At 41.5% G+C, this 27,798-nt stretch overlaps 2 protein-coding genes across 4 annotated transcripts in view; one reads left to right on the top strand and one right to left on the bottom strand.

Moving 5' to 3' along the window:
- Nucleotides 1–6,163, top strand: part of kirrel3l (kirre like nephrin family adhesion molecule 3, like) — a 33,010-nt gene extending 26,847 nt beyond the window's left edge. For 2 of the 3 annotated variants that reach the window (XM_051405560.1, XM_051405559.1), the window contains exons 9-15: nt 894–1,020; nt 1,196–1,296; nt 2,065–2,263; nt 3,087–3,206; nt 3,402–3,511; nt 3,663–3,752; nt 3,873–6,163. In XM_051405560.1, coding sequence (XP_051261520.1) covers nt 894–1,020; nt 1,196–1,296; nt 2,065–2,263; nt 3,087–3,206; nt 3,402–3,511; nt 3,663–3,752; nt 3,873–4,364 — 1,239 coding nt within the window. In that variant the 3' untranslated portion in view covers nt 4,365–6,163. The remainder of the gene's footprint in view (nt 1–893; nt 1,021–1,195; nt 1,297–2,064; nt 2,264–3,086; nt 3,207–3,401; nt 3,512–3,662; nt 3,753–3,872) is intronic. The other variant, XM_051405561.1, reaches the window with a different exon arrangement.
- Nucleotides 6,164–6,635: 472 nt separating this feature from the next.
- On the bottom strand, nt 6,636–27,084 carry st14 (ST14 transmembrane serine protease matriptase). Its single transcript, XM_051405558.1, has 19 exons — nt 26,866–27,084; nt 21,280–21,427; nt 20,461–20,621; nt 19,050–19,120; nt 18,424–18,590; nt 17,649–17,684; nt 16,882–17,110; nt 15,408–15,547; nt 15,126–15,229; nt 14,606–14,715; nt 13,804–13,934; nt 13,222–13,326; nt 12,492–12,599; nt 12,020–12,133; nt 11,374–11,493; nt 10,709–10,889; nt 9,507–9,772; nt 8,808–8,944; nt 6,636–8,678 (listed from the first exon to the last, which is right to left on the bottom strand). The coding sequence occupies exons 1-19, from the start codon at nt 26,890–26,892 to the stop codon at nt 8,517–8,519; spliced, it is 2,517 nt and encodes an 838-aa protein (XP_051261518.1). The 5' UTR covers nt 26,893–27,084; the 3' UTR covers nt 6,636–8,516.
- Nucleotides 27,085–27,798: the final 714 nt, after the last annotated feature.

Genomic DNA, 27,798 nt, shown 5'->3' on the forward strand with positions numbered 1-27,798 from the left:
AAGGTGTGGTTGAAACTAACAGAATTACAACATGTGCTGCAACTTTTAGAGCAGCATCTCTGCCTCTTAGACATTAAAAAGGCCCGACTGCACTTGAGTATCCATTTCCTCAAAGTCAATTTCATAGGTGGAACAAATGGGACATTTCCACCTTCACTTTACATCATCCTGGTAAAAGTCTTTCAGCGCACACACCATCAGTGGGGACATCCCATAGGAGCTTCTCTCCTGGCAATTAATGTAATTTCTGAGGCGATGCTGGAGAAAACACCCCCAGTAAAGAATGCTGCGGGATGGCGTTAGCAATGCTGTCATCTCAAAGAGTGAACGCTTTCAGTCCCTCTGAGGAAAACATGCTGGCATTTTTCTAATCCACCCGCTGCCACTGTCCCTCACACAGCCACGAGTAATGGATTAATTGGGTTACTCTGTAAGTGTGTTGAAATAAAAAAAAAAATGGAGAGAGTAGGAGGGGTGGGTGGTGGTAGAGGAGGACGGAGCGGGGGTAAATGGATTAATCACAGCTTGATGGAATGACAGGATCAATGAGCTAAGGAGTGAGTGAGTGTAGCAGCTCCAAAGGCTAGGGCCCACTCACACCATAGTATGCTCTGTTCTGTCCCCACTGTTTAATTACAACAATCTCCCCAGCAGCACGGTCACTCAGCGGTGGCTGGAGTGCTTAATGCTGTGATTAAAGCTCTTCACAATGAAATTAAACTCAAACCACCAGCATTTGTTACAATGGTCAGCCCACCTCTGTGCTGCCTCCCCAATGAGTGGGCCACTGATAAAGGTCCCAGTCTCCTTTTGTCTGCCTTTTTCTCCCCGCTCTTTCTTGCTCGCTCTGTCTCCAACACACTTCTGACTTGTCTCTCTGGATTTCTCACTAGGTACTCAGTAATGGCAACACCTTGCAGCTGAAGGCTGTTAACCAGGAAGATGCTGGAACATACACCTGCAAGGCCATCGTACCCCGGATTGGAGTTGCAGAAAGAGATGTCACTCTGACTGTAAATGGTGAGTGTCTTCTAGTCAGAGTATGCAGGGTTGCTTGTACTGTTTAGATATTTAGATTTTTGAAAAGTAACATCAGAATTGATTTCTGACAATTTGGTGTTGGTCTGTATTTCAAAATACCTTTTTTTTCTTTTTCCATTTCTCTGCTCTCTCTGTCTTTCTTTCTTCACACCAGGACCTCCTATCATCACAGCGGAGGCCACGCAGCATGCTGTCAAGCACTCTAAGGGCAAGCTGGAGTGTCGGGTGGGAAGCAGCCCCCCGCCTGATAAGATTGTAAGTGAGCCTCTTATTTGTATTGTGCGTCATTCGCTTGTGTTTTGGGAGCTTATACTCCACGTTCCTCCTAGCCACACCCATATGAGATGGTTCACTCAGTGTAGCTTTACCCCTGACCTCACCTTCACACCTTTGCACCCCCGCATCTCCTCTTCACACGCTAACAAACACACACACACACACACACACACACACACACACACACACACACACACACACACACACACACACACACACACATATTCACTGCTCTAATTGCACACACGTTGACTGGAGAGACAGTCGAGTTGGGGGAAGCTGTGGGAGACTGCCTTGCTGCAGGTTTCAGCCAAACCACATTCAATTAGTGGCCCAAGAGGCATCACTCAGCTGACCCTGTTGAACTGCTGAACGTACGCTGGACTGAGAGAGGATAATTAGGGTGTGAGGAGGAGTGAGAGACAGGTGCCCTGCTGGCCTTGCGCTAGAGACAGCAGAGAGGAGCCTTATTTCATAGTGCAGCTACCTAACCCTCCTTAGGCCTCACCTGCAGGGCAGACGTGGGAGGCAGCTTAAACATGAGCCTGTGAGCTGTGTCAGCTACGGAGCACCTTAGAGGTCGGCAGAGAGAAAGCAGAACAGAGAGAGAAACTGGTGTTCAGTCAGCGGTAGGCAGGGATCTAAGGATATATAGCCGTGCAGGCCTCTGCTTTGCTCACCGGTGAGGAATCCTTCATAGAAAGGTTTCTTACTCCCCGTTGTCTTTTCTCTTGCTCCTCTCAACAGGTGTGGACCTTTGGAGACATGAGCCTGTCCTCCGGTTCCTCCGGTCGTTACTCTGTGCAGACGGTAACCAGCGACCATGGGGTCCTGTCTTCTCTGGTGCTGTCCGAGACGCTGGCACAGGATTTCCAGCTGCGCTACAACTGCACTGCTTGGAACCGCTTCGGCACTGGCACCGCCCTGGTCATGCTGAAGGAGCAAGGTACACACTGACAAGAGTTATAATCCCCACCAGAGCCCTCTACAGAAGTTATAGTGATACTCTCAATCCTTGCTGTGAAAGGGGGCCAGAATAGGTGGAAGCAGTGCTCTTGTCTTGTGCTTATCTTAATTATACTCCTCTAATCAATATGATTTAATCAGCAGATGGTTCCTTTAATGAATATGTTTGCCCCATAACATAGATATTGATTGGGGACAAAAAGTCAATTAGAGGAAGCCACATGTGTTTGCTGTTGGTATCATATTCTCTATCACTGCCTCAGAGCCAAGTTCAACATCTCAAGCTGCAGACCCTTTAAGTGATCTTAAAATTAGGCAGTCGTACTACTACACTGATGCTAGTGGAAGCCCTTTGTTGCAGCAGACACCAAAAATAAGGTCCTCGGCAGTAATTTACATCAACGTAGCAGAGTGGGGTCTCCAGAGAAATGGGCAGCGGTATCTCCTGGAATCTCTAATTAGATTACTGTCTGTTGCTTCATTGCATGTCAGGCCTTGTTACCCTTCTTTCAGAGAGATTAGAGACAATAGCCAGGCTGCGGGTTGCTGGATTGCCCGAATGAGCATACGCTAGCTGTGAGCAGGGCAGGGCTTACTGCAGATGAATTTATATAGGCGCTGACGTTTCTGGGATTAGCAAGATAAATGAATGGATCTCTTTCTTTCTGTTGCTCTGATCTGCATGTTCTTGACACTGACGCTTATGCTCTACAATCTCTCTTTTCATCCTTTCCTGTCTCTTGACAACCATCTTCCCCCACCCCTTATGGCACACTTTTCTTCTCTTACTGTTCTTGTTACAGAAGCCCTGCCTATGTTGATAATTGTTGGCGGAGCAGTAGGTGGAGGCTGTGTCCTGCTCATCTGTGTTATCACTCTAGTCTCCCTCTGCTGCAGGCACACAGGCAAAGGTGAGCTCAATGGTTAGTATGGGCAAAAGGGTCAACAGCCAATTCTTCAGATCAAAAATTATTTTAAAATTTAAGTTTTTTTTCATTCATGAGCTGAAAATTGAACAGTTTTTGTTCAATTTTTGTGCAGTTTCACACTTTTAACAGAATGTTTGATATACATTTTTTATGTAAAAGTAAAGCCCTTCTTTTTTTCAATCCCAATAGGTAAAAGGTGCACTCGTCTTTCCAAGAGTGACATCAGAGTTCAGATTGTTCACAGTGATCACAATGCTACACGAGGCAATGATGATGAGGAAGATGTCAAAGAGCCCATGGTAAATTCCTTTGTTCACTGTCTCTGTATGCCAGATATGTCTATGGGGGGTTAGGGAAAATTCACATTAACACTGTAATGAAATACTCGGGTTTGTTTTGTTCTTATTCAAAAACCTAATAATTCTTCAAAAATGCTTGGTCTTTCCTCAGGCTCCAAACAGCAGTGAGTCTCCTGGGACGTCACGCACAGAACACAGTGACCTCCTAGAAGAGGAGGAGGATGAGAGATCGGACATCAAGGTAAAACTGAAAATACTTTCTTGAACAACCAAAACAGCAAGAATGCATTATTTTCATCTATTATACATAATACTGAACTATGCAAAGTTCATGATTTAATTTTCTCTCTCCTTCTCATAGGACCCCACCAATGGGTACTACAATGTCCGTGGCCATGAAGAACGCCACATCCGCAGCAGTGGATTCTCTGAATATGTGCCCAACTCTCGACCGGTCTACACTCCATCGCAGCTGCCCTCTCCCAGCCCCATGTACGGTCAGCATGGCACCCAGCCTCGTATCTATGACTTCTCCCAACGATACGCAACCACCACAGCGGGCAGAACCGCATACGAACAGCAGCAAGCTGCACAACAGCAGCCGGCCCAACCAGCCAGCATTTATCCCACTGATCCTGTCTACAGTGGCTCTGCTTATCTACCTGCTACCTATGGTCGCGCCTTCACCAGCTATGTTAAGCCTGCTTCCTATGAGAAGGTGGATGCGTATGACCAATCAGATCAGGCCAGCAAGGTGTCCAGCTCGTCTCGCTTCTCTTATGCCTCCTCACAAGTGTCCTCCCAGCAGTCTGACTATGGCCGGCCCTCACAACGTATGCAGACGCATGTTTGATTGGACAAAGAAATTGGGAAAAAAAGGAAGAGTACAGGAGCAGTGAATAGATAACCATTGTCACCTCCACATACATGTGTGGTTGGACTAACATGAACAGAGACTTTCTTTACTTGGACGGTCCTTCAAGGATGTGTTTGGACAGTATTTGGAGGGAGTGATGTGATTTAGGTTATGGGATAACCAATCTTTGTTGTGATGGTTTGAGGGATCTACAACAGTGCTAACTGTGGAGCTCCTGGGCTGGATAATTCAGCAGATTGTGATGTTCAAGTCAAACTTATGATTACAGTGTGATACCTCACCAGGTTATCTCTACATGATGACCACCCAAAACTATGGAGATATTGTGTCAGTGCAAGGGCCAACTAGAAAATAAATCAATTTCATCTCCTGAATTTGGGTGGCCAAAATGACTGGGGTAGCTGTTTACCTGCCTTCCAGAGTTTACTTTGTGTCAACACTAAATGTCAAACATGACCTCTAAAATCCTTTGAAAGAAGATGTGACAAGCTAAGACATATTTGAGGAAAAAAACAGATATGAGCAACCTATTGTTGTCTGTCATTTGGTGTTTTGTTGGCATGCGAAAGGAATTCTAAGCACATTTGTGTCTCTATCATCAACAAAAGACTGAGCTATCCACAGAGACAGACATAAACTATATTCTGCACAACAGGCTAGCTCTACTGACCGACAAGTGCTACAGGCACTGTACTGTATGAAGAGTCTAATCAGCGGTGGAATACTTCTGGCCTGAGCTGTATTCCTGGAGCTTCTTCTGATAACAACTCTAACATGTTGGACTTAGTAGTGTTGCGTACTGGTAAATAAAAGAACGAGATATGAAGAGAATGTGTATTTTAGCCTCCATTGTAATGGGGGACTAAATGTTATCTGTGTGTTGTACCAAGATGGACAAGGTAAGGCCATGAAAACCCAAAGATGGTGATAATTTTATAGGGGGAAAACAGGGGCTGAGGCTGAATTCTAATGTCTTACCCCTGGTACTGTTTTCTGATTGTAATGAGGAGTAGGCTATTACCAGAACAATCAAAAGTGGTGGTTTGGAATGGTGGCAATCTTGAACTTGAAATAAACTTGAATGCAGCGTCAACTTCAGCAGGCTCAGGTGGGGAAAGACGTGTAAGGCAGTCCTAATGTGGACCATACACTCAAGTTTTACAACTCAATCAAATTGTCTCAATATGTTTACAAGAAACAGTACTACCCTGAAACACTAAGTATCTGTACAATGGCTGAGCCCATACTTTCTCTCTGTTGCATGCAAATGATGTGTCTAGTGAAAATCTTCAGCGTTTATATTCATGTCCATTTCATGTTTGAGACATTCTTCACCTGGCCCGGTTGCATTCCAATTCCTGGATGTTTCAGTATGGACACCTGTACTGCCATTTGTCTAAAAAGCTGTTACCAGGCAGCCTGATGAGAGAACAGACATCACTTAAAGTGAGGAGGCAAACATCATCGCTTGTCTTTATTTTTATATTTTATATAAGCCTTAATGTACAGCGTGTAAGCTGCTCAATTGTAAAGTATCTTTATATACATATGTATCTATCTTGGTTCATTTATTTGGGTCCACAGATTTTCTTGTCTAAGTTGTTGATCAATCATTGAATGCAGTTACTATGCTGTTTTGGAACACAACTAATTGCCATTTGTTTGTTCATTCTTTTAATAATGTATTAAGAATTTTATTTGCTAAAAATTAGCTGTTGTTGCTTGTACCTTTGTACACATATTTATATTTAAATAAAACCATTTCCGATAAAGAACTGGCTGGTGTGAATCCTGAGAGTTAATCAGTCTGGTGAGCAGCTTCATTGGGCATGGGGAACAGTGACAAACAAAGCTTTCCATGTTGCAACAATGATGAATACATAAATTAGCAGCACTGTCTATGTTGATTTTCCTATTCCCCCAGTGGTACGCGGCTTTTAATGAAGACAGATGAGATAGTAGAACCCCCACTGTATGTGTATCCACCTCCTGAAGTCGACATGCCCATCTCATAGGGTAATAGAATAGAGCTGTGACAAAGGTAGGTATTATTTGACAATATGAGTTCATCTTGTCACCTCTGTTCCCCAGGTAGGCATGCTGCTCACGGCGGGGAGGAGAAGTACATGCTCATTACAATTCTACTGTGAGAAGGGACAAGGTCTCACAAGACTCGCATTTATTATGCACGACATAATACAAAACGACACCTCATCAAAGACAAATAATACAGGTAATGCAATTAGGTACTGAGGAATCAGATAAAAGATGTTTATTATCATGACTCATATAAAAACATATACAAACACACACAAAAAAAGAAAGGTTATAAAGTATGTCCATAATCCAAATCAGTCAGTCAGTCCAAATCAGAGTACAATAAAGATAACGTCTATCTAAAACTTGTTGCTTCTCCCTACTGTCTGAGAAATACACATTTATACTTGCATAGTTTAACTGTAAACCTCTATAAAATTAATAAAAAATGTCCTCTGAACAATATCCTGAACAAATTATTCTTCTTAAAATTTCCCCCCTTCAATAAATAATACTTATGCAAATCTTTGGTGTGCTTATTCAGGATACAATATTTCAAAACTCAGAGATACAAGGGAAATAGAGTAAAATAGAGTAAAAGAAACCATTTGGTTAAATCTTAAGATTGAAGTTGATTGAGTTGGTTGTGACCAAATAGAAAGAAAAGTCTCATAGGGATTAGAACTCATTGCATTGCTCTGGCAACTAGTGAAAACCCCAGTGGTTTGCTTTGACTCTAAGGTGTGTGTGACTGAAGACCCCAATCACCCTGAGCTTAACTGGAGACCTGTGCAAAAGCCAACTGGATCTAATCCTCATCCTCTGCTCATAATATCACAGTTTGGCATATCATTCTCAGGCCAGGCAAGGCCAGTAAGCATCTGTAAATATGGAATAAAAATACTTATGTAGGACCCCCCGCCAGATCAAAAACAAATCATAACAACTTCACTCCAGTTTCACATCAACATTCTTCAGGGACCATGATAGTCTTTTTGCCTGTTTTAGCCCACTGACTACAAATCTGGTATACTTAACATTTCTGCTGGCCATTTTCCAAAGCAAACCATGGGCTTTTAGATTGATTAATGCATTTTCTACCTTCCAGGCAGCTTCTGGTTTTCATTCATTTTAATATGATATGAAAATGCCCCTGCATAGATTTGGGCAGTCTTTTTTTCTAATCACTCTCTTGTTTTTGTTCTTTTGTCTTCCGTTACCGTCAGATTGTAATGCAAATGTCTCTACAGGTTTATGTTTACACTTTACTGATAAAAACTGAGGCTAATTGCTGCAGATAGGTAGATAAAAATGCTTTAATCAATTGAAATTGCTCTGGAAAATCATCTGCAGTAATGTATGGGTGTTTTGTAGCAAATATGCAAAAAATATTGTTATGGTCTTTTAAGATATTTGATAAATATAACCCCAGATTTATAGTTAGCTACAGCGTGAGCCCACTGGCAAAGCGCAATATTCAATGCAGCCCAAGTGGATGAAGACATCTCCCCTGTTAGGAAATAGACAATACTAAGGCTTAAAAACACAATTACTTTTTGGAGAGGCATATTTTGTTTAGAAACACTTGGACAACTGTCTAAAATGTTCATATTGTGCCTCAATCTTAAAAAGTTGCATTGGTGAGATATTGGGAAAATAATCACCATAATATCCATATTTCATTATTTGTACTCAGGGTATATTCACCAGTGAAACGTGACAATATTGATGGAAGTAAAGACACTGTGCTGATTTACGCCTTTAAAAACTATTCAAAATAAGACTTGGTGTGGTTTGGGTATCAGTGTGTGTGTGTGTGTGTGTGTGTGTGTGTGTGTGTGTGTGTGTGTGTGTGTGTGTGTGTGTGTGTGTGAGAAGAGTGGGGGAAAAGGGGGTTGTCAGCCAAATAAAGTGCTTTAAGTCATTCATGTGAGTAGCTAGGTCCATGCAACAGTATCCTCAGTCTGCTGCTAAATGAATAAATCCTGAAGAGACTTGTCCTGATTTGGACTCAAATGTTCCATCTCCATTATTTTTAGCACGTTGACGTTGTTCCCCGCTCTGTATCCCTCCCTGTTCCTCACAACCTCATCAAATCCCTGTCTCATCCTTGATCCAGTCTCTTAGCTTGGTGACGCGTGTGTAGACACCGGGCTTGTTCCGACGAGCACAGCCCTCACCCCAGCTCACAATGCCGGCCTGGAACCACTTCCCACTTTCCTCGAAACACACCAGGGGGCCTCCGGAGTCTCCCTGGTGAGGATGGTCAAGTGGAGAACGGTTATTAGATTGGGTTTGAATGTGAGATACATGATAATTATATGGATGTGAGAACCTATATATAACAGCCCTTTGGCTGGGGAACATGTTACATGGTCTCACCTGGCATGCGTCAATTCCTCCAGCCAAGAATCCACTGCAGAGCATCCTGGAGGTGAGTTGGCCTTCTGTGACCATGTTACACACAGAGTCATTGATGATTTTCACCGATGCCTTCTGCAATATTTGTGATTTTTGACCTGCAAGAGCAGGACAAAGGGGTCAGTGCCGCCATGTGACCTCTTTGTTCGTCACTAACATCAAAGGTGTTAATGGGCTGGATTAGTGTTAGCTAATGAAGGTTTAAGAGGCTTCCCAGGAGAGCCGACGTCTGCCTTGATATATGGATATGGAAGAAGGCTTAATGGAATAGAGCAGATTAGAAAAAGATGAGAGAAAAGGGAGGGAGGGTTGAGCGGAAGAGAAGTATGTCATGATGGGAGAGATAAAGAAATGGGAGGGACATTAAAGGAAAAGAAGAAGACCAGATGAAATGAGAGAGATGAAGAAGAAGTAGGCAGGCACGGAAAGAAGATGAAGGACAGAGATGAATAGCTAATTGTGAGAAGGTTGGGGGAGGAGTGGGCTGTCTTAATTTTGATGTGAGTTGGATTTGCAAAAAGGAAAACACAATTGTAGAGTGGGTCACCCATAATTGAGGAATAACAGCATAAATATTCAAAATTAGTATAATAATCAGTTACAATGCAAAAGAAAAAATGACTACAGTTCTACACAGAATCACCAATTTCTGCATAATACCTCCTTCTCGGAGCGCGCCCCAGCCTGTGACCCAGCAGGACATGCCTGCAGGGAAGACGTGGGAGGAAGAGGGTAGGCAGATGGGTTGGATGGTGTTGGTGAACTCCAGCGGCTCACTGAGCTCCAGCAGCGCAATGTCATAGTCAAAGGTCATCTGGTTGTAATCCGGGTGGGAGATGATCCTCTTCACTGGGCGGCGCACGTTATCCTGCTTGTACTGGTCCTGCATGCCACTGTAGGTTTGCCAGTTGGATGCGATATAATTCCTGTGGTAGTGTGTATAGCATCATGGGGCAAAGGTTATGTTTCTGTACATGCGTGACCCAGGATGGGGGGGATGCAATATCAGGAACATGTGTGCAGGCTAATACAATCCAACACAAGCCCTGCAACTTATACTACTGTAGGGTTACACTTTCTGTTGACACAGTGTCAGTTCAACAAAATTACAAGAGCAGCTTTCAACATAAAGCAAATCAGTATAATATCACCACAAATGACATCCTCTCTAACAGTCTCAAAAACTGAACATTTTAAGTTACAAAGGTAGTACTTGCCACAGCATTATTGTATTGGATTGCATTACATTTTCATGATACAGTTGCCACCCCTATACAAACAAGAAAAATTACATACTACTTATGGTGATATATGGCTGTAAAGAAAGCCTTTACAGTGGCTTGAATAAGTAATCTGGAAAATGCTTACAAATTAAATAACAGCATTGTGTATAGCAAATATCACCAACTGTGAATCTGTGAAAAAAAAACACATTCCCTGCTCAATAACAATGGAGGCGGCTTGGGTCTAACAGCATGGTTAGTGCTCCACCTACAGGGCACTCCGACAAATACAGCTCCATGCTTTCATGGATGAGATGTAAATTTAGCCCCCCCAAGGTTTTTCTGAATTAACTGCATCATCAGGGGCTAATTTTCAGACTTTGCAATTTGTATATAAATGGCCCTCTGTTGTGCACAGTTCTACTTTTTTTCCTGCAGAATGTGTATGAGAATATTGCATAATGAGATCTAATAAAATTTTAAATAATGTGATGAATAATAAAATATGAAGGGAAACAATAACTGTTTATGCACCAAAATATATTAGAGGGAATGTGTTACATGTGATACACAGTATAGTCCTGCTCTGTACATGTGTATGTGTCCATGTATGCTATGGATGTTTGAACTATGACTTACTGTGGGCTGCTGGTGACAAAACAGTGGGAGGCCGAAAGGAGCCACCTCTCAGATATGATTGAGGCGCCGCAAACGTGTCCATAGGTCAGAAAGTGAAGGCTGACCTGCCAGGGCCACTCCCCCAGCTCAGCGTTCTGCCCTCCTACGATGCGGTTCAGCTTATAGGGCCTGGTGCCACAATCTGACATTTTACAGAGAATATAATGAGAGAGGAGGGACGTTGGCTGGGTTGAGTGCAGAATACAAGGTGAGACTGGCATGAATGATCAGAGGGAAAAATCTCCTAAAGTTGACTTGAAGCCATCATGATGCCAGCCTTGGCTGTGAATGCTATTATGACTCTCTAGAATCCTAATAAGGCACAGTGGCATATTAGCAGATCAAACAAAAAAAAAGGGGAGAAAAAAAAACACAGACACACCCTGAGGCTTAAATAGAGGAAAAAACAAAAACTTCAGAGATGACAAGAGCTGCTTTCAAAGAAGAATGAAATAAATAAAGCAGTCAAAGCCTGGGGGTCTTTTATAACAGACAGCCCAACGCACAGCTCAACCAGCTCTTCTATAATCTATTTGAATGACACTGAAGAGATTATATCCACTGTTCACATGTTTTAAAACATTTAAAAAGCTGAATTTTGTAAGAGGAAAGAAAACATTTCTTACCACAGATGGCCTCGTCTGAGTTATCGGAGCAGTCGTTGACGCGGTCACATTCGGCATTCACCTTGTTGATACATTCTTTGTTATTACACTTGAAGCTGAAGTCGGAACAGATACCCAGAGCTACAGCGGGGCGGAGACAGGTCCCAAAATCAAAACACATAGCATATTTCAATCAAAGCGTTACAGCAGTAAAATACCACGAAAATACTAGACCAGTAAAATACTCTGCAATCAGTGAGGCTTCAAAGTGAGACTTGAATGCACAATGCATAGTGATTGAGGAGCAGACTGCATTGATTGGGGGTATTGATTGGGGTTGAGGTCTAATATCCCTCTTTATTCACAGAAGTGAAAATCAAAGGAAATGCAAGAGTCCCCTATGTGTATGTGTGTGACCGAGTGAGTGAGTGAAAGGGAAATTGAGTAAGAGTGAAGAAGGGAATAGGAGGAAATGAGAGAAAGAGCTAAAGTCATGTGGACAGTGAATAATACTTTGAATTAAGAATGAAGCATCTTTGTGCAAACTAAAACATTACTGAGCTGTGAATGAAGGTTAATTACTTAATGGTTTGTGTAACATGCTTATAAATCACTGTGGTGAGGACCTTTTCCAAATGCTGGGAAGAGAATAAGTGCTGCTACTTACAGGTTTTACAAGAGGCCTCGTCGCTTCCATCTTCACAGTCCTTCTTGTTGTCACACACGACATCCTGAGGCAGACAAACCCCGTTACCGCAGCGCCACTCATTCTGCTCACAACCTGGAGGCAATGAAACATAGTGATGAGAAATTTACAGTATAATAGAATAAAGATGAAAACTTGAATAAGGAGCAGACAAGCCAATAAGTTTCAAAAGGACATTAGCGGTGCAGCCACGGTGGACATTAGCATCTGTCTTCATTCTTCTTGCGTGTATTACACATGATTAAGCGTCTGCGGAGCAAATTGGGGCTAGGCTTCAAACAAACTCCATTACTGATAAAATAATGACTGCACACAGCCCAGGAGTCAGTGACCAAAGCATTAGCAGTGATGCACCTTTAATGTTAGCACAATTAGCATAGCATTAGATAGGGTTTGTGTTCCCTAAAGAGCGCTTTAAGATGGGAATACTTACTGCATTGTTTCTCGTCGCTCCCGTCTCCGCAGTCATTGACGCGATCACACACCCAAAGTCTCGGTTTGCACAAGCCGTTCCCACAAGCAAACTGATCCTTCTCACAGTCTGAGGTAATGGAAACACCATGTATTAAACAATGTCACTGAGGAAGATGTACTGATTTGAAGAGGGGATGTTTACAAACACAAATCCTTGCATGTAAATCAGATAATTAGGATAAATATGAAGCTACAGCCAACAGCCAGTTAGCCCAGCTTAGCACAAAGACTGGAAACAGTTAGCCTGGCTCTGTTTGAAGGGAACAAAATCAGCTCTAAAAACTACAAGTCTGACAACCATACAATAAAGATAAAAACTCCAGAATATCACTGCTACCAGCCAGGAAATAGTTATTGTACATCATCCGCCAAAAAACCCCAAACGCTTTGTTTTTACTCTTCAGATTTTGCCTTCGGACAGAGCCAGGCTAGCCATTTACCCCTGTTTCAAGTCTTAATGCTATGCTGGCCAACTGGCTGCTGGCTGTAGCTTTATGTTTCACGGGCCAGTTATGAGAGTGGTATCGATCTTCACCACCAACTCCTGGCAAGAAGGGAAGTAAAACCATTTGCCAAAATATCAAACTAATCCTTTCAAAACGGAGCAAAGAGGAGGATATACGAAAAAGGATAAATGAAGAGGAGAGAAAAGACAGAAGAGTGCAGCTGGGTCAACGGGGGAAACTTACGGCACTGCCTCTCGTCGCTCATATCACCACAGTCGTTCCAGCCATCGCACTGCAGTTCTTTCGCGATGCAGATGCCAGAGGCACAAGGGAACTCGTTGGGGCAAGCTGCATGCAAACCAGAGAAAAGACAAGGGAGCAGAGAAAAAAGGATGATGACAATTTGAGCGAGAGGGAGTGACAGTGTATGTTCGCAACATCCATCATGTTGCCAATGCTTGTCCCTGTTGATCAGAGCAATTATAAATCCATTTCGTTCAAACTGGGAGACAACATAAAGAGCAGAGAGTATTGAAAGTGGAGTGCTCCTGACTGACAGTGGCAAATAAAATGGACCCAATAAACAAGCTCTCTGGTGATTAGTCTAGCTCTTGAGTTTCACTGCTGCAGTTTCTAAGCCTCTATCACTAAACAGCTCTATTTGACTGTCATTCAGCTACCGTCTCGTTGCCTCTCAGACTCCACAGTTACTCCCAGCGTCTTGTTCTATATTGGCAGGCGATGAGTGTCACTGTCAAGTCGCAACATTTCACCCATCTCATCAAATGTTGTGTATATGTGGGTGTGAAACAAGACTTAACTCACGGTCTTTAGGATCATAGGCAATGTACTCGGCACTGAAGCCTTTATCGGTGTAGGACTCATCAGAGTGGAAGTTCACGTTTAGGACGTTGGTGTCACTGGTCAGAGCCAAAGAAGACAGTTCTCCACAATACCTATGACACAAGACCAATGTTTATTTTGCTTTTCTTTTTCAATATGCTGACTAAGTTGCTGATATTAGAGAAAAGGGCAACATTGCTACAAAAATGTTCAACGGGAGAAGAAAGAGTCGTCAGACAAATTGTAAACAACTGTAAACTGTTTAGATTGTCCAACAGATTTTATTTGGAGGTAAAACTGAAAGTGAGAGAACCTTAAAAAGGTCCAGTGTGTAACATTTAGGAGGATCTATTGGCACAAATGGAATACAATATTCATAGGTTTTCAATAGTGTGAAAATAACCCTTCAGTGGAAGCCACAATTTTAAACCGCCATGTTTCTACAGTAGCCCAGAAGGGCCAAACCAAAAACTGGTTCAAGGTACTGGCTGGCTGGTGTTTTTTGCACTGGATGGCTGCATAGTTTCTCCCTTGTACTCCCTTGAAAGGGAGGTTGAAGCGAGTGAGTTGCAATCTGCAACTACGCCGCTAGATGCCACTAAATCCTACACACGGGATCTTTAAATGTAAGTAACTGCACAGCAAAACTGTCTGCACAAAAACTGTACACAACACAGTGGGTCAAAGTTTAACCAAGAAGTCGGTCTGTAAACTGTGATGGTTGTTTATGACCGACAGTTTAGGCTGTCATTTGAATGAATTAAATGAATGAATTATGTCTTACTTGGTGTCCATAACCTCCACATAGTCTTTGTGACACACGCGGATGTCCACCATGGGCTCTTTCATGCGGAACATGGTGAACTTCACCCGCACCTTCTGTCCTTTAGGGACCTACAGAACAGAGGAAGAGGCGATTGGGTCATAACAACCCTATTTACCATGCATGTCACTTCTCCACATACACACAAAGGCATGCATCTGTATCTTATGTACAGTAAACGCAAGCAGACAAGCTGCAACACACCCGCATGTGCGCACACGCACACACTACATACACACCAGCAAACAAAACCAACACACAAAAAACTGCAGCCCAGCTAGGGCTGCAGCAGCAACAGCGGTCTGACAGATGAAGATAGAAGAGGTACTGAACAGCTTGGCTTCTATAATGCTGCCTCAGCATTCCTCTCATGGCAAGCCGAGGATGGAGGAGGAGGAGGAGGAGGAGGAGGAGGAGGAGGAGGTGGGTAGAGGGGTTTCAGGTAGAGGAGGGGACCAGGGAGAGGAGTAGTGTTGCAAACCTTGATGGTCCACTCGCAGTCCACGGCAGGGGGATAGAAGCTGGGGTGAAGTGGGGAGGTGAAGACTCCTGCGCTTTCAGAGAGGACGCCGCCACACTTTTTAGCTGAAAAAAACAAACAAAAGAAAACGTAATATTTTCACATTTGTGCGTCACACATTATCATTACGTTTAAGTACAAACAGCAGTTAACAAATCTAGGTGAACCGCTCTAGATTTACTTCAGAATGCAGCTGGAATACTGATGATGCTTATGTGTATCTTATGTGTATGTCTTAATTACCTTCAGAGTTGGGGATGGCCTTATACACGGCTGCAAAGCCAGGCTTCTGGGTGTCACTGTCAGTAATCAAGTTAATCAGCATGATGTTGCCAGATGACACAACCTGCAGAGGGTTCGAGGGGGGCCTCTGACCACATTTGCTGCAAGAGAAGGATGGGCACATAAATCAGGTTCGATTACAGAATCAGAAAAAGGTGTTGGCAACAAAATGTAGTAAACACAACTATGATACAAAAGATGAATGTCTGATGCATTTACTGAATGGAGTTTTGCTTATCCTTAGGATGTGCAACACTTAGGGAACTCAAATAAAGCTGTAATTCTTTTTAGTCAGAAGCACTAAAATGTCAATTCAGCAAACAAGTTTAAAATGCTTCGAGAAAAAAATTATTTGAAAAGAAATCAATAGATAAGCAGAGAGAGGTAGAGAAAGAGATAAATAAGGAGAGATGTGCCAGCACTAGATAGAAATGGCTTAGGCAGAGTTTCAAAGTCAAACATTAGGTACATTAGCAAAAAGTTTCAGCACTGCTGGCGGCAGAGCAATGGAGGTGTGAATGACGCTGCAAGAGCAGCAATACATCTACCTCCAGTAGAATAATGTCATTATAGAGTATTATATTATGGCTCTCATAAACCCCATGTCACCTTGGATAAAGCTGATCGCTCAATAGCTTTATAAAAATTTTATGCATCGCTTGGTAACGCATATTTGTTTGGCAATGGTTTCTGAGTTTGAAATTGCCTGTAGCTACAACTGATGTTGCATTCAGGAGCTGGTAGTTTTAGAATCATAGCCCTCCCCCATAGACAAAGTGCAATTACACACAGTGGTGTAGCAGGATTCAGGTTGGCACCCATCACAGATTTGAAAGGAGAGGTCTTTTTGAGCCAACTCAATCTCACTGAGGTCTCAAAAGTTAACAATAAAATGGGACATGCAGCGCTAAAGGCTTCAGGGCCAAAAAAAAAGTTGTAATCACAAATCCAGTGAAAGGAATGAAGTGGAACATGTTTTCCACCCACATCAAAACAGCTTTTACTCCCAAATCCCTCTGCAACATTTCACTCAAATACAAAGTGATTCCTAGTGGTGTCCTCTGGGAATCATGTAGAACTATATTTCCCCTCTCTCTGATCTTCGAGGCTAAATAAATGAGACAAATGTTGATTGAGCCCAATCAAACAAACCCTGCCATGAAGGTTTAAGGCAAAAAGAGAATGTGATTTGTGTCACAATTTGATGTACTGTGGAAGCAAAAATGAGTCAATTTACTGGATTTATTTTAAATAAAATTCCTCTCTGGAGGAGACATCAGTAAAGGGAATACTGCACAGCATGCTGCAACGAAATAGTATGATAGTAAGCCCTGATCCATCCGTAGAGATTTAACTTTTGAAGAGCATCAGTATGACCTTGTACCATCGCAAACATGTTTCCAAAACCCTCTGGACATTCAGCCCTATAACTTACTTTGTGATGGCTTGAGAATCATCTGCACTCAAAGAGTCATAGATGAAGACAAAGTCATCCGAGCAGTCATCCTCGATTTGGAAAAAGGGGAAAGCGACAGATATGACATTTTCCACTGAAGCTCTAATTTGCCACTGACACCGAGACCTGGGGGGGTAGGCTGTGGGGTATCCTGGTGACTCAAATTTTTGCTCCTTTTCGTCAGCCTCCAGACGGAAGAAACATTCATCTATGAAAAACAGCACTTGTTGTATCATACAGTGACCATGCACATGTGTGATTTGGCAACAGTTAATTTATTGGTTGTAAATAAGAATCTAATCTTCATTTGAAAAACTGAGACCATTTTCTTTAAAAAAAAATTAAGAAATCAGTAAAGATCTTATCTGATTTTCCTTGGAATCAGTTCTTAATGATGCAAAGTAATGACATGCATTACGAATTACACATTTGAACACTATGTAATCACAAGTTCCTTTATAGAAAAGACAGATTAATGTAAGGATAGTACAGCTACTATGGTAATGTAATGTAATGCAGTCTAATCATCCCAAGGTTATAAATCACCAGACAGTGTCAAAGAAAAGTGTCGGGCATAGAGACTGACTCGCTCTGGTCTGATACAGGGTTCTCAATCTCTGACTAGAGCAGCACATGTACAGTACAGGCCAGGCCAGTCATTCGTTACAGACTGGCAGGAGGGTGAGCATCTAGCCAGCTGGAAAATTACAACTGCGAGTGATTGAAATGGGACACGCTGTACTCACTGGATTTGGGGTTCCTGGCCATGCGAGGATCTGTGACTGGAGACAGAGAGGGAGGGGGGGGGGGGGAAGAGAGAGTGTCAGAGAAACAGGAGGAAAGGTAAGAATGGGTCACTAACATTGGGATGCTGATAGAATTTGATGCATGAGCCTAAAATATTTGGGTTGCACATTTTCTGTTCCATTTCCCTGCGGTTAAGGAAACTGGTGATGGTGTGTAGCTCTTTCGGCTCCATCTCACCTTGCCCTACAGCAGCAACCCATACATCTCTGTCTAACTATCTGGGACAGCAACATCAAATCATACCCACAGAAATCATTTTAAAGAGGACCAAAACCACTGAGTCACAGGGCCAGCGCTTGGCTGGTGTCCAGGATGTGGACAAATGCAATGTGAATGCTGAGAAGACAGAAGGAAGAAAAATGGCTGTCTCAAGCCAGGCCAGGGCTCAGCTAATATCATTAGAGGATCCAAACAGCATAAAATGTGCAATCTCAGATGCAGCACAAGCAGAGAGGTCTGGCTTATCTGTTATCATCTTATCAGCACAACTCAGAGCGAGCTCCTATAATACAAATAGAAAGCATACAGAATACCAATGCTGATAGGACATGACAATGACCATATTCAGATCTGTAGTCACAGTGCTTTATTTTTATCTGATACTGTTAAATGTCATAATCTGGACAGAGCTGTAGAAAACACCCAGTTGTCCCTATATTTCTTCCCCCACGGTGAGACCCCTCTCCGCCCCACCTGGCCCCTGGTGGTACCTACATGAGGAAGTGATTTCCCTGATCTTGATATTTGTCTTAATGATGCGCTGCTGCTTAATGCCATTCTCCAGTGTCTCCAGCACCCGCTCCTCTGAGAACTCCGGCTCAATCTCCAGGTCTTCGACTGGAATATCAAACTGGGACCAGTAGTAGGCTATCACACCCTCACTGGTGCAAACAGAAATCAAAAAGAAAGAAACGGATGGAAGGAAGAGCATAAAGAGACCATTCAGTAAAAAGCATTAACATTCAAGAAGAAGAAAAGATGAGTGGAACGTGGGTGATTTTGATGACCGTAAATAACAAAAGCTAAATCTAGCAGTAGCTGCATCCTCTGTCCAAGTCTGCCAAAAGGCTGTGAACCGTTGTGATTTACTGCTACTGTTAGTACAGAACTTCACAATCTACTACAGTGCAAAGCACACAACTACACATAACTGGGAGTGGACACAACTCAAAAGACCACATCTAACCTTTTGGTTGTTAGAAATTTTACAGACCTGAGCCCACAGAGGTCAATACAACAAAACCTTTTATTCATACAAGATTTAGTTTGAAGTTTCTTTTTTTTACATTAAATTTTCACAATCTGTTCAGCAGCATAAAAAAATAAGAGGAGCTCAATACCTGAATGCAGTGACCACAGAAGTAGTGTAGTATTTTGCAAGGAATGGATCTTTCTTGTAGCTTTCCGCAAGCTGTGTAGAGAAGATGTTTTTTTTTTTAACAAAAAAGAACATGAAAAAGATTTCCGCTTGTCTGCCTGAAGACAAAGTACAAATTAGCATGTTAACATAAAAATGACTTTCCTTGAAAAGCACAGAACAATGGGATTGTCAATAATAGGTCTTGCCTTCAGTGAGCTGCAAACTGTACCAGACAGAGATGCAGTCATACGCTGTGGTCTTAAAATGCAGGTCACCACCATATTTTATGCATGTACGGTTATCTAACTTTAGAGAAAGTGCTTGATGTGAAAAAGTAACAACAAAATGGGAAAAGAACCAGCTGCAAAGGATGTATGGTTAGAGATAAAGGAGGAAGAGGAAAGATTTTTCACAGAACAAAGTGGTCCATTTTCATTAAATAAAATATAAGAAGCAGTTACCAAATGACCATTTCAGCAACATTAAATATGAACCAACTTTCATTTTACTAAACCAGTGGTTCTCAAACTGTGGGGTGGGCCCCACTGGTGGGGCAAAGATTCACTGCAGGTGTGACATGGCTGGCCAGAGGAAAAATATAGGTTAAATGAATATGATTTATGCAGGGGAAATTGTTATTGTGCTACCTATATTTCATTTCAATCCAACTTGTAACCTTTTTTATTAGCTGCAATGTTAATGTTTGAATGTTTTACAAAAATTAGGGGTTGGTGTGGGGTGTGAACTTGTCCATCTGAAGGAGGGCACGAGAACCACCACTGTACTAAACCCATCTAGGAGACATGGCGGACATAAAATATTTTGTTTTATCTGGCGTGTAAACGGGAACCTAGATCTTTTCCTCAAAAGCAGTCTTTTTTGTTGTATGCAACTGCAAACCTAGTACATTTAAAAAGCCCCCCAAAAAAAAAAAAATCAGCCAGTCATCTTATATTCCAGTCCACCACTTCCACTGTAATCCTTGCCTAACACCCTCTCTTCTGTAGCTTTTCATGAGAAAGTGTCTGCTTGATGGGGTTTGAGCGAGGTTTTTTTTGCTATCAACACACTGCTAAGTGGTACTACAAACATCTCCACTGACTCCAATAATAGGAGATGCTGTTGAGGGAATTACTAAGGGAATGTACAGCCTTTTATTCCGCCCCCGCAAATGTGCCTTCAGCAGTTACTGTGTATTGGGAGGGGCATTTAAAAAAAGAAAAAAGCATTTCCACGATGCAAAACAACATCCACAACTAATCCTCAGTGAGAGGAGGGAACTGAACATAATACTCTACTCAAAATAGTTCACAATAATGATAGAAAAAGAGATCATAGAAAGAGAACAAAACTAGAAAAATCATTTCATTTTCTTAGGGTGTGAAACTCACAATTGCCTCCAGGTTGTCTGACAAAACCTTAAATTCATTGCTTGTGGTATCCTCCAGCTCCTGGTTATAAGATGCATCAGCCAACTTCATATGCCCGCTGAAGACCTGTGTTGATGGCTTGAGCTGCTTACTAAGTGTGGCTCCTGAATCAGCATCTTTAACTTGAAGGAGAAAGGCAGATGAGAGTGTTTGATCAACAAAATGCTATAAGATAGGCTGCCTTTGATGAAAGAGGAGGCTTGGGTTTTAAACAGGCCTTGAAGCACTATTTTAAAGTTGTACAGTGTGATCTAATCCAGAGAAGACAGTTTTCCTCTCAGAGCAATTAAAACAGCCAGTTGAATCAAGAGGCTGTTTATCAAGACTTCAGAGGCCTTTTTATCAGATGTATGTGTAAATGACAAGGAAGCTGTGCCATGGGCTCCGTGACATTTTTCTCCTTTGCATTATTAAAAGGAATGGAAGGAAAAGTTGGAGCTGTCAAATAGGCTAACACTAATGGGAAATTACAAAGTCCAAACAAGCCAATCTTACACTCTTATATCAAAGAGTTGTGCCTTAACATCAAGTGGAAATGATCCACTTTCTGATGTTATGCCCGTTGTGGCTGTAACTGATGTTTAGAATGTAAATCCACTTTCTCATTAAATCTTATCAAGAGCAACTTTGATTTATGTACAAAAATGTCCAGAGAATGTCCAACATCTTAGCATCTACTTTCTTTAGCTTTAAATAACCCAAACGTATAAAACCATAGTACCCCACTTCAAGCCTCTACCATGGATGATATAGTAGAGGAAAGCTTTCAACTATACTCACAGACAAACAGCCAAATGAGGAACGCTGCAACAGCAGCAACGATGAGAAACGCCACAAGAGCCCCTATCACGATGCCCATCTTCCGCTTTGATGGTGCCTTCTCTTTGCTGCTGAGGAAGTCGATCCGCTCATGACGGCCATTATGGCCCTGATGCAGAAAAGGCAAAACATAGTCATCAAACATACAGCAAGTATACCATGTTCTTGATAAGATAACATTCACTTTAATTACACTGAACAATGGCAGATGTGCAAACACCTTAAAATACAATACCCAAATTATCCCACAAGGACTGGGTTGTTAAAATTTTTTTACTGAATGAAACACATTTTCTCCTCAGTCCACGTAGAATAAGGAGAATAATACAGGGTAGTTAGTTGGAAATCTTGTTTGGTTATATGCAAACGTAAAAGAGATTTGTTTAATTGATTGCTAAATTATAGGATAATAATGCCACATGCCGTTGTCTTCTTTATAACCAGATGAGGTCCCCACTGAATATATAAATAGAACTTTGGAATGCGACAGAGATGAGATTATCTATCACTGGAATTAGAGAAACAACAACTTAAACACACAACTCCCATTAAAGATATGATAAATGCATCACTGTCCATCATACTGAGAATTTGATCAACGTCTACATAACATTTTTAGTAGGGAAATATCTTTGACCTGTTGCTATTAACAGGCTCAGTGTAATCGAGGAAGACAGACTGTGGAAGTCTGTACTCGAGGAACAGATTATTTGCAAGAGAGCATAAAACAAACAAGAAAATGTTTGCTTCTGAATATCTGTGACACAATATTGAAAAGAAAATGCGATGTGCAGTGCCTTGAACTACTCTCCAAGACTGACACGTTCAAACAGGCAGAATGCATACTGTACATTTGCAAAACTGGCAAAACCTGTTAAAGTAAATGTGACAGAGCTCCCACACTAATACCTTCATGTACACACACATGCACTCAGAGATTGCATAATAACTGAGGGATACCTTGTAGAGATTATGGGCACGATGCTTTAGGCTGTGCGTGTCTGTTGATACTGTATGTGTGTCTGTTTTTCAGCTCAAGTGGGCGGACTGAAAGAAAGGTTTCAGGTCGGTTAGTAATCAACACACAATGAATTCAGTGCCTGTAGCCCATGAGTGAAGAAGCCCGAGTGCCATTAGGGATGGAGAATCACTTTGGTATTAAATCAATTTGTCAGATGTGCTGCCCCTTAAGATGGGGGCTCAATTACATGAGTCTAGATGATAACTCACAGCAATTAACGCCTATTCTTACCCGGCTCTGGCTTCCACACATGCTTTCTAATTGGAATCTCTAACAGCAATCTTGGGCCAGAATGAGGGGAATCATTAGAGATGGGGTCAGCAAGTGCTACAGGGTCTCAGTCACCCTGATCACAGCCTAATAAAACCATTACATGCTCTTCATCATATCCCATTCTTCACTCCTAGAAAGAAATACTATACCCTTTTTGAACCATGTGTAGTGTTTTTTTTAAATACCAGCTCAGCGTGCTATGTCATTATTAAACGGGAAGTAGAGCGGCCTGTCTTTCAGCCCTGAAAAAAACATGCAAACGGGTTGATGTTTGACAAGACAGTCTCTCCAAATCAGGCTGCAGGTTTGGTCCCCTCAAGATTGCTGATAAAAATACAGAGAGAGGGATGATTCTGCGGTTGGTTGCTACAGAGTATTTCTACAGAAGTGGTCTAACTAGTTTGACAAGTAGGAAACAAGTTAAAACTGCTACGAGGTGTGGTTTAAGAAAAAAATAGCAGGTCACCTTCAAGCAGATCTGCTACTGAATTTAAATACTGGCCCTTTTTAACAACAAGTCAGTCAGGTCCTGCCCTCCCTGAAGGCAGAAGCAACAGCACCATTAATTCAGTAACCCCGAATGTTCTTTCTAGTTGACTATATCTATTTTGTATCAGTTTAAAAAATATGGATGCACGTACAGTAACAACTGCAGCCCAAACATTTATATATGTACATGGAGACCAGCTTCTGTGCTATCTTGTCTTCTATTGAACTTAGTTCCACAATGTGTTTGTGGTTCCACAGTGAATAGAGCTGTACCTGCTGCAGTGTTAGAGTTTCACAGTGGCACACAGCACAACCTATCAGTGGCCAAACAGTCAGCTCTGGGGTAGAACTTTAAAGAATACTCCACCCACTTAGCATTGCACCCCCATAACGGCATCAAACTTGTGATGGACAGTTAAAAAAAACTGATTGATTTACCAGAACCAGATAAATCATTTAGTTTATTCCATGCATTCTTCTTCCTTGTCAAGGCCTGGTGCCTACATTACCCACAATGCAACGCTGTCACTAACAGATTTGGGTGTGTTATGCTTGTAGTGGCTAATGTAGTCTCAAGTTACTGGCCTCAAGCAGAGATGATAAGCAGGCTGCAGAGGCCTGGTAAACTCACTTCTTGCTAACTCCACACCCCCAGATTTTTGTCATTTCAAAACTTGTAGCCCCAACTGACGTTGCCTCAAGCAACATCACTTTAGGCAATAGATCAGATTTCACTCAGCTCCCTCTGGAGCCACAAAAAAGCTTTATACATCTTTTTCACATATGCAGAAAAACTCCCCAAGACCTGTAAACAGACTCTGATGTGTAAAATCTGTGAAGTTCCCATTTAGAAAACGCTCTCATGTGCCTTCTCCACACACACACACCCACTGATCTGTCTAATCCAAACAAACCAGCCCAGAGCCTGCAACCAAAAAAGGACCAATCAAATACGACAGACAATCAATGCAATTTAGGCTTCAGTGGCCTCATATTTACTTTCAGTGAACAAACACCTACACACATCTCCTACCTGACAGTAGCCCTAAGCAGACATTTAGCAGTTTCTCATACTGCAGCATCAGCCAAGTGGCTGTGTGTGTGAAGGAGTGGTGCTACCAGCCTCCTGGCATACTACCACCTCACTGGAAAGCCCGGATAAAAGGGCGAACAAAGGCTGGGTGAAACTGAATATAACTGAACAAAGTTATTAAAGATTGAACTTGTCCTCCGTTTTGTCAGCTGTTCAGTTGAATGTATCATTCAGTGGAGTCAATAATAAAATACTTGACATTAACACAACATTCACTTCACTTCTATTGCTCAGTCTCAACATGGCTGCCCTTGAAATTGGGCCTGAAATGCAATACAAAAGCAGTATGGCCTTGCCTGAAGAATTATTTACTTGTGCCACTGAGTCACCACATAAGCAGAGGACAAGCTAGCTACATTAATCATAGTATTCCCATTTGATCCAGTTTCAGTGACTGACCTCATTGTCTGTGAGTGATCAAATATTAACAAAGGAAGAAATGTTCATTTACTAACAGTTTCACTCATGCCGCTTATGCCATCTCTATCATGTTTCAGAATCAAAAAGGCAGAGCTGTGCCATGACAACTTTGGTAAGTGGTCTAGTTTAGTTACGTTTTTTTTCCAGTGTAAATCAAAAAATATTTATAAGATACCCATGCTTATCCTGTTCTGCCCTAGTGTATGTACAGTACATCTGTGATTGAGGTTTTGGGTTAGTTAGGTCAGGTACTTTATCACAGCATACCACAGAAAAAAATGCAAAAGCAATTCAACTAAGTTCAAGCATACTGTGACGCTGCAAATTAATTTGAAACCTCTCAAAAGAGACATACAAATCCAGATTACATACTTTCACCTCTCGACTTAACTTACAGATATGATATGTATGTGTGTGTGTGTGTCATCTCTGAGCTGGAACATGGATACTTTGATAACAAGCTGCTGTTTTTAAGTCCTTGTTAATGTCACACTATATTTAGAAAGAAAGTGTTTATTTTGCCAGAATCCTGTTGCTGTTTGCTCACATTCTTACTAGCAGAACACACTCTGGTACACTACAGAGTGTATTTCCCCAGGGGTTAGGACCGTTTTCATGAAGCTGTCAAATAAAGGTGCTAGAGAGCTGGTGAATTTCAGCAGCACTGACCAAAGTCTTGTAACCATTAATGAGTCCCTTTGCTGAGTGAAGTTCACCTTTGGCCACCTGACACTATTTTCTGCCCACATCCTCTACTGGCATTTCATTCATCTCAAACAAGACTGCATTATGTAGTAACAAGAACTGTATGATAGATATTTACATAATGTATTCATGCTCCAGGAGAATTTGACCTATAGGTTAGGCTAAATAAGCTTTCGGCAGTTTTTGCATCCTATTATCATTTAAAACAAAAGCCTTAAATATTAAACAGCAATGGTTTATTGTGATTTTAAAACAGGCTGTCTGATCTAAAATCACCGTGGGAACTTGTTTATGGCCTTTATTGCCTAAAAACAATTATATACCATTACATTCCTGACATTTGCTATTCAATCAGTGTTTCGCACAGAAATATACTGTAGTTATTGTTGATGTATTCAACAACTACAGCCAGTGGGAATTAGGGTGTTAAAGATGTGAATGTGACTGCTGGCAGCTGTGCTACTGATAACCACACCACACCTTTGTGTTAGAATACAATGAAATGAGGGCCCATGCGGATTCTTAGAAACACACCGATTGGCTCTAAGAAAACTGTCTGACTAAAACTACCTCAGTTTGAGGAACTTTACAGTTAATATAGGTAAGTAAATGTAGGTGAAGCACATTCAACCCAATTTAAAAAGGAAACACATCTAACAAAAAAAGAAAAACCATAAACAAAACAAGTAATGTAAAATAGCAACTATTAGGACTGAATGTACAACAGCAGCATGTCTGACTCACAGGTCTGACTGAGCTTTAGGCATCTATCCCACTTTCTGCATGGGGGAACCGATATCAGCCCAACAGCTCCGAGATGAATGGTCATTACAAAAACAATTCACAAAACTTGCAGAATCTTTTCTCTATAAAGGAACCCCAACTGAAAATGAACAATTATCTTTTAAAAAGGTAAACATCAATGTGCAATCAGCAAATAGCATCAAAGTCTGATGACCCCATTTTTCCTTATTTCATCTGACTTCACATAACCTTTGTGACTGAAAGAAATAACTTTGTTTTGTAAGGAATTGAACATGTAAAAGAGATGAAGCATAACTTGGAAATGGAGAGTGGGGGAAAAAAGGGATTCTGCAGCATGGATGACTTAATTCCCAAATTTCCAACCATTATTTCATATTCAATTTAGAGTATGATATTATTTATTGAATGGCCTATTTATTTTCTGCTATGTGTAAATAAACACTGCCAACAAACACCACGGAGGACATTTTGATCGCTACTCAAGTAGTTTAATCTTTTATTTAAACATCAATAATAGAGGGAAAACTCCATTGTTGTGTCAGTGTTGATAGGAGATGACAGGCCCAGAAACACTTCGATGAACATATACAGAAACCCTGTCAAAAGCCAAAGGTGCAAGGGTTTAAAATGTCTGTTACCATAATTAGCCCAAAATGTATAAACATACACATAACTCCTAAAGACAACAGACTGGCAGGCATCTAGGCCCCAAGCAAACAAACTTTGGGTGTGTGGTTAAAACTGTATGTGTGTTCGTGACGAAAAGTTGACCCAAACTTACGTCGTATTCATATCTGGCGGAATACATCCTCCAAAAAAAAAAGATCCAACACAACTCCCCGTTTGTGCTTCGATAAGTTGGTCCTTTTCCCAAGTGTTGCAAAGTTAGGAATCCGTAAATTAGTAAATGTTAAAAAAAGACTATATTTACGGTCGTTAAACGTCAGTGGCTCTTCCTGTGTCGTCGCGAGCACAGAGAATGCTGACACACCTGAGACAACCTCTCTTCCTCACACACCTGTGGCAGAGACCACGCCCCAAATACCAGCGGCTGCATTTAACCCATAAGAACCCATGGTGACACGTGTGTCACAAACACTTTCAATGTTCTTGAATCTTCCATATACAGCTTTATGCTTGACCCTAACTCATTAAGTCCCTAAGTGATATCTACAAAACATCCTGGTGTGGTGGTCATATTACAATCATGTGACTGTGACAGCAAAGTGTCCCCTCCAAAATGTGGGTGTGACTGAAATGACAGAAATGACAGAAATGAAGGAAATGAAGGAAATGGCTAAATTAAAAAAAGCTTGTTTTTGTTACTAACGTAAGTTTCAACCCATTTAACAGTTCTAATGCTTTAATAGTATGTCCTGTATTGCATTTAATCTGTTCTGACCATATTTCCTGCACAAAATAATATAAAACAAGTTACGAAAATGTTGCTGTGACGTCGCATCGGGCTTTTAACCGTAAAGTTGTCATGGAAAATCTGATGTGACGTCTGTGTCATAATAACAAAGAAGGTAATAAGCCCCTCAATTAATTTCACTGTTTCAACTATTTAGAATTAACATATGCCCTGTTGTTCAATTTAAAGTATATTTGAAGAAATATAAACAAAAAATAATGTCAAATTATTAAGGTATTAATAGAGTATTTATTTACCAAAAACGCCCATTGTGACTTATATGTCACAAAACAAATATTT

Source organism: Dicentrarchus labrax, unplaced genomic scaffold (assembly GCF_905237075.1).
Source record: "Dicentrarchus labrax unplaced genomic scaffold, dlabrax2021, whole genome shotgun sequence".
Lineage (NCBI taxonomy): Eukaryota > Metazoa > Chordata > Actinopteri > Moronidae > Dicentrarchus > Dicentrarchus labrax.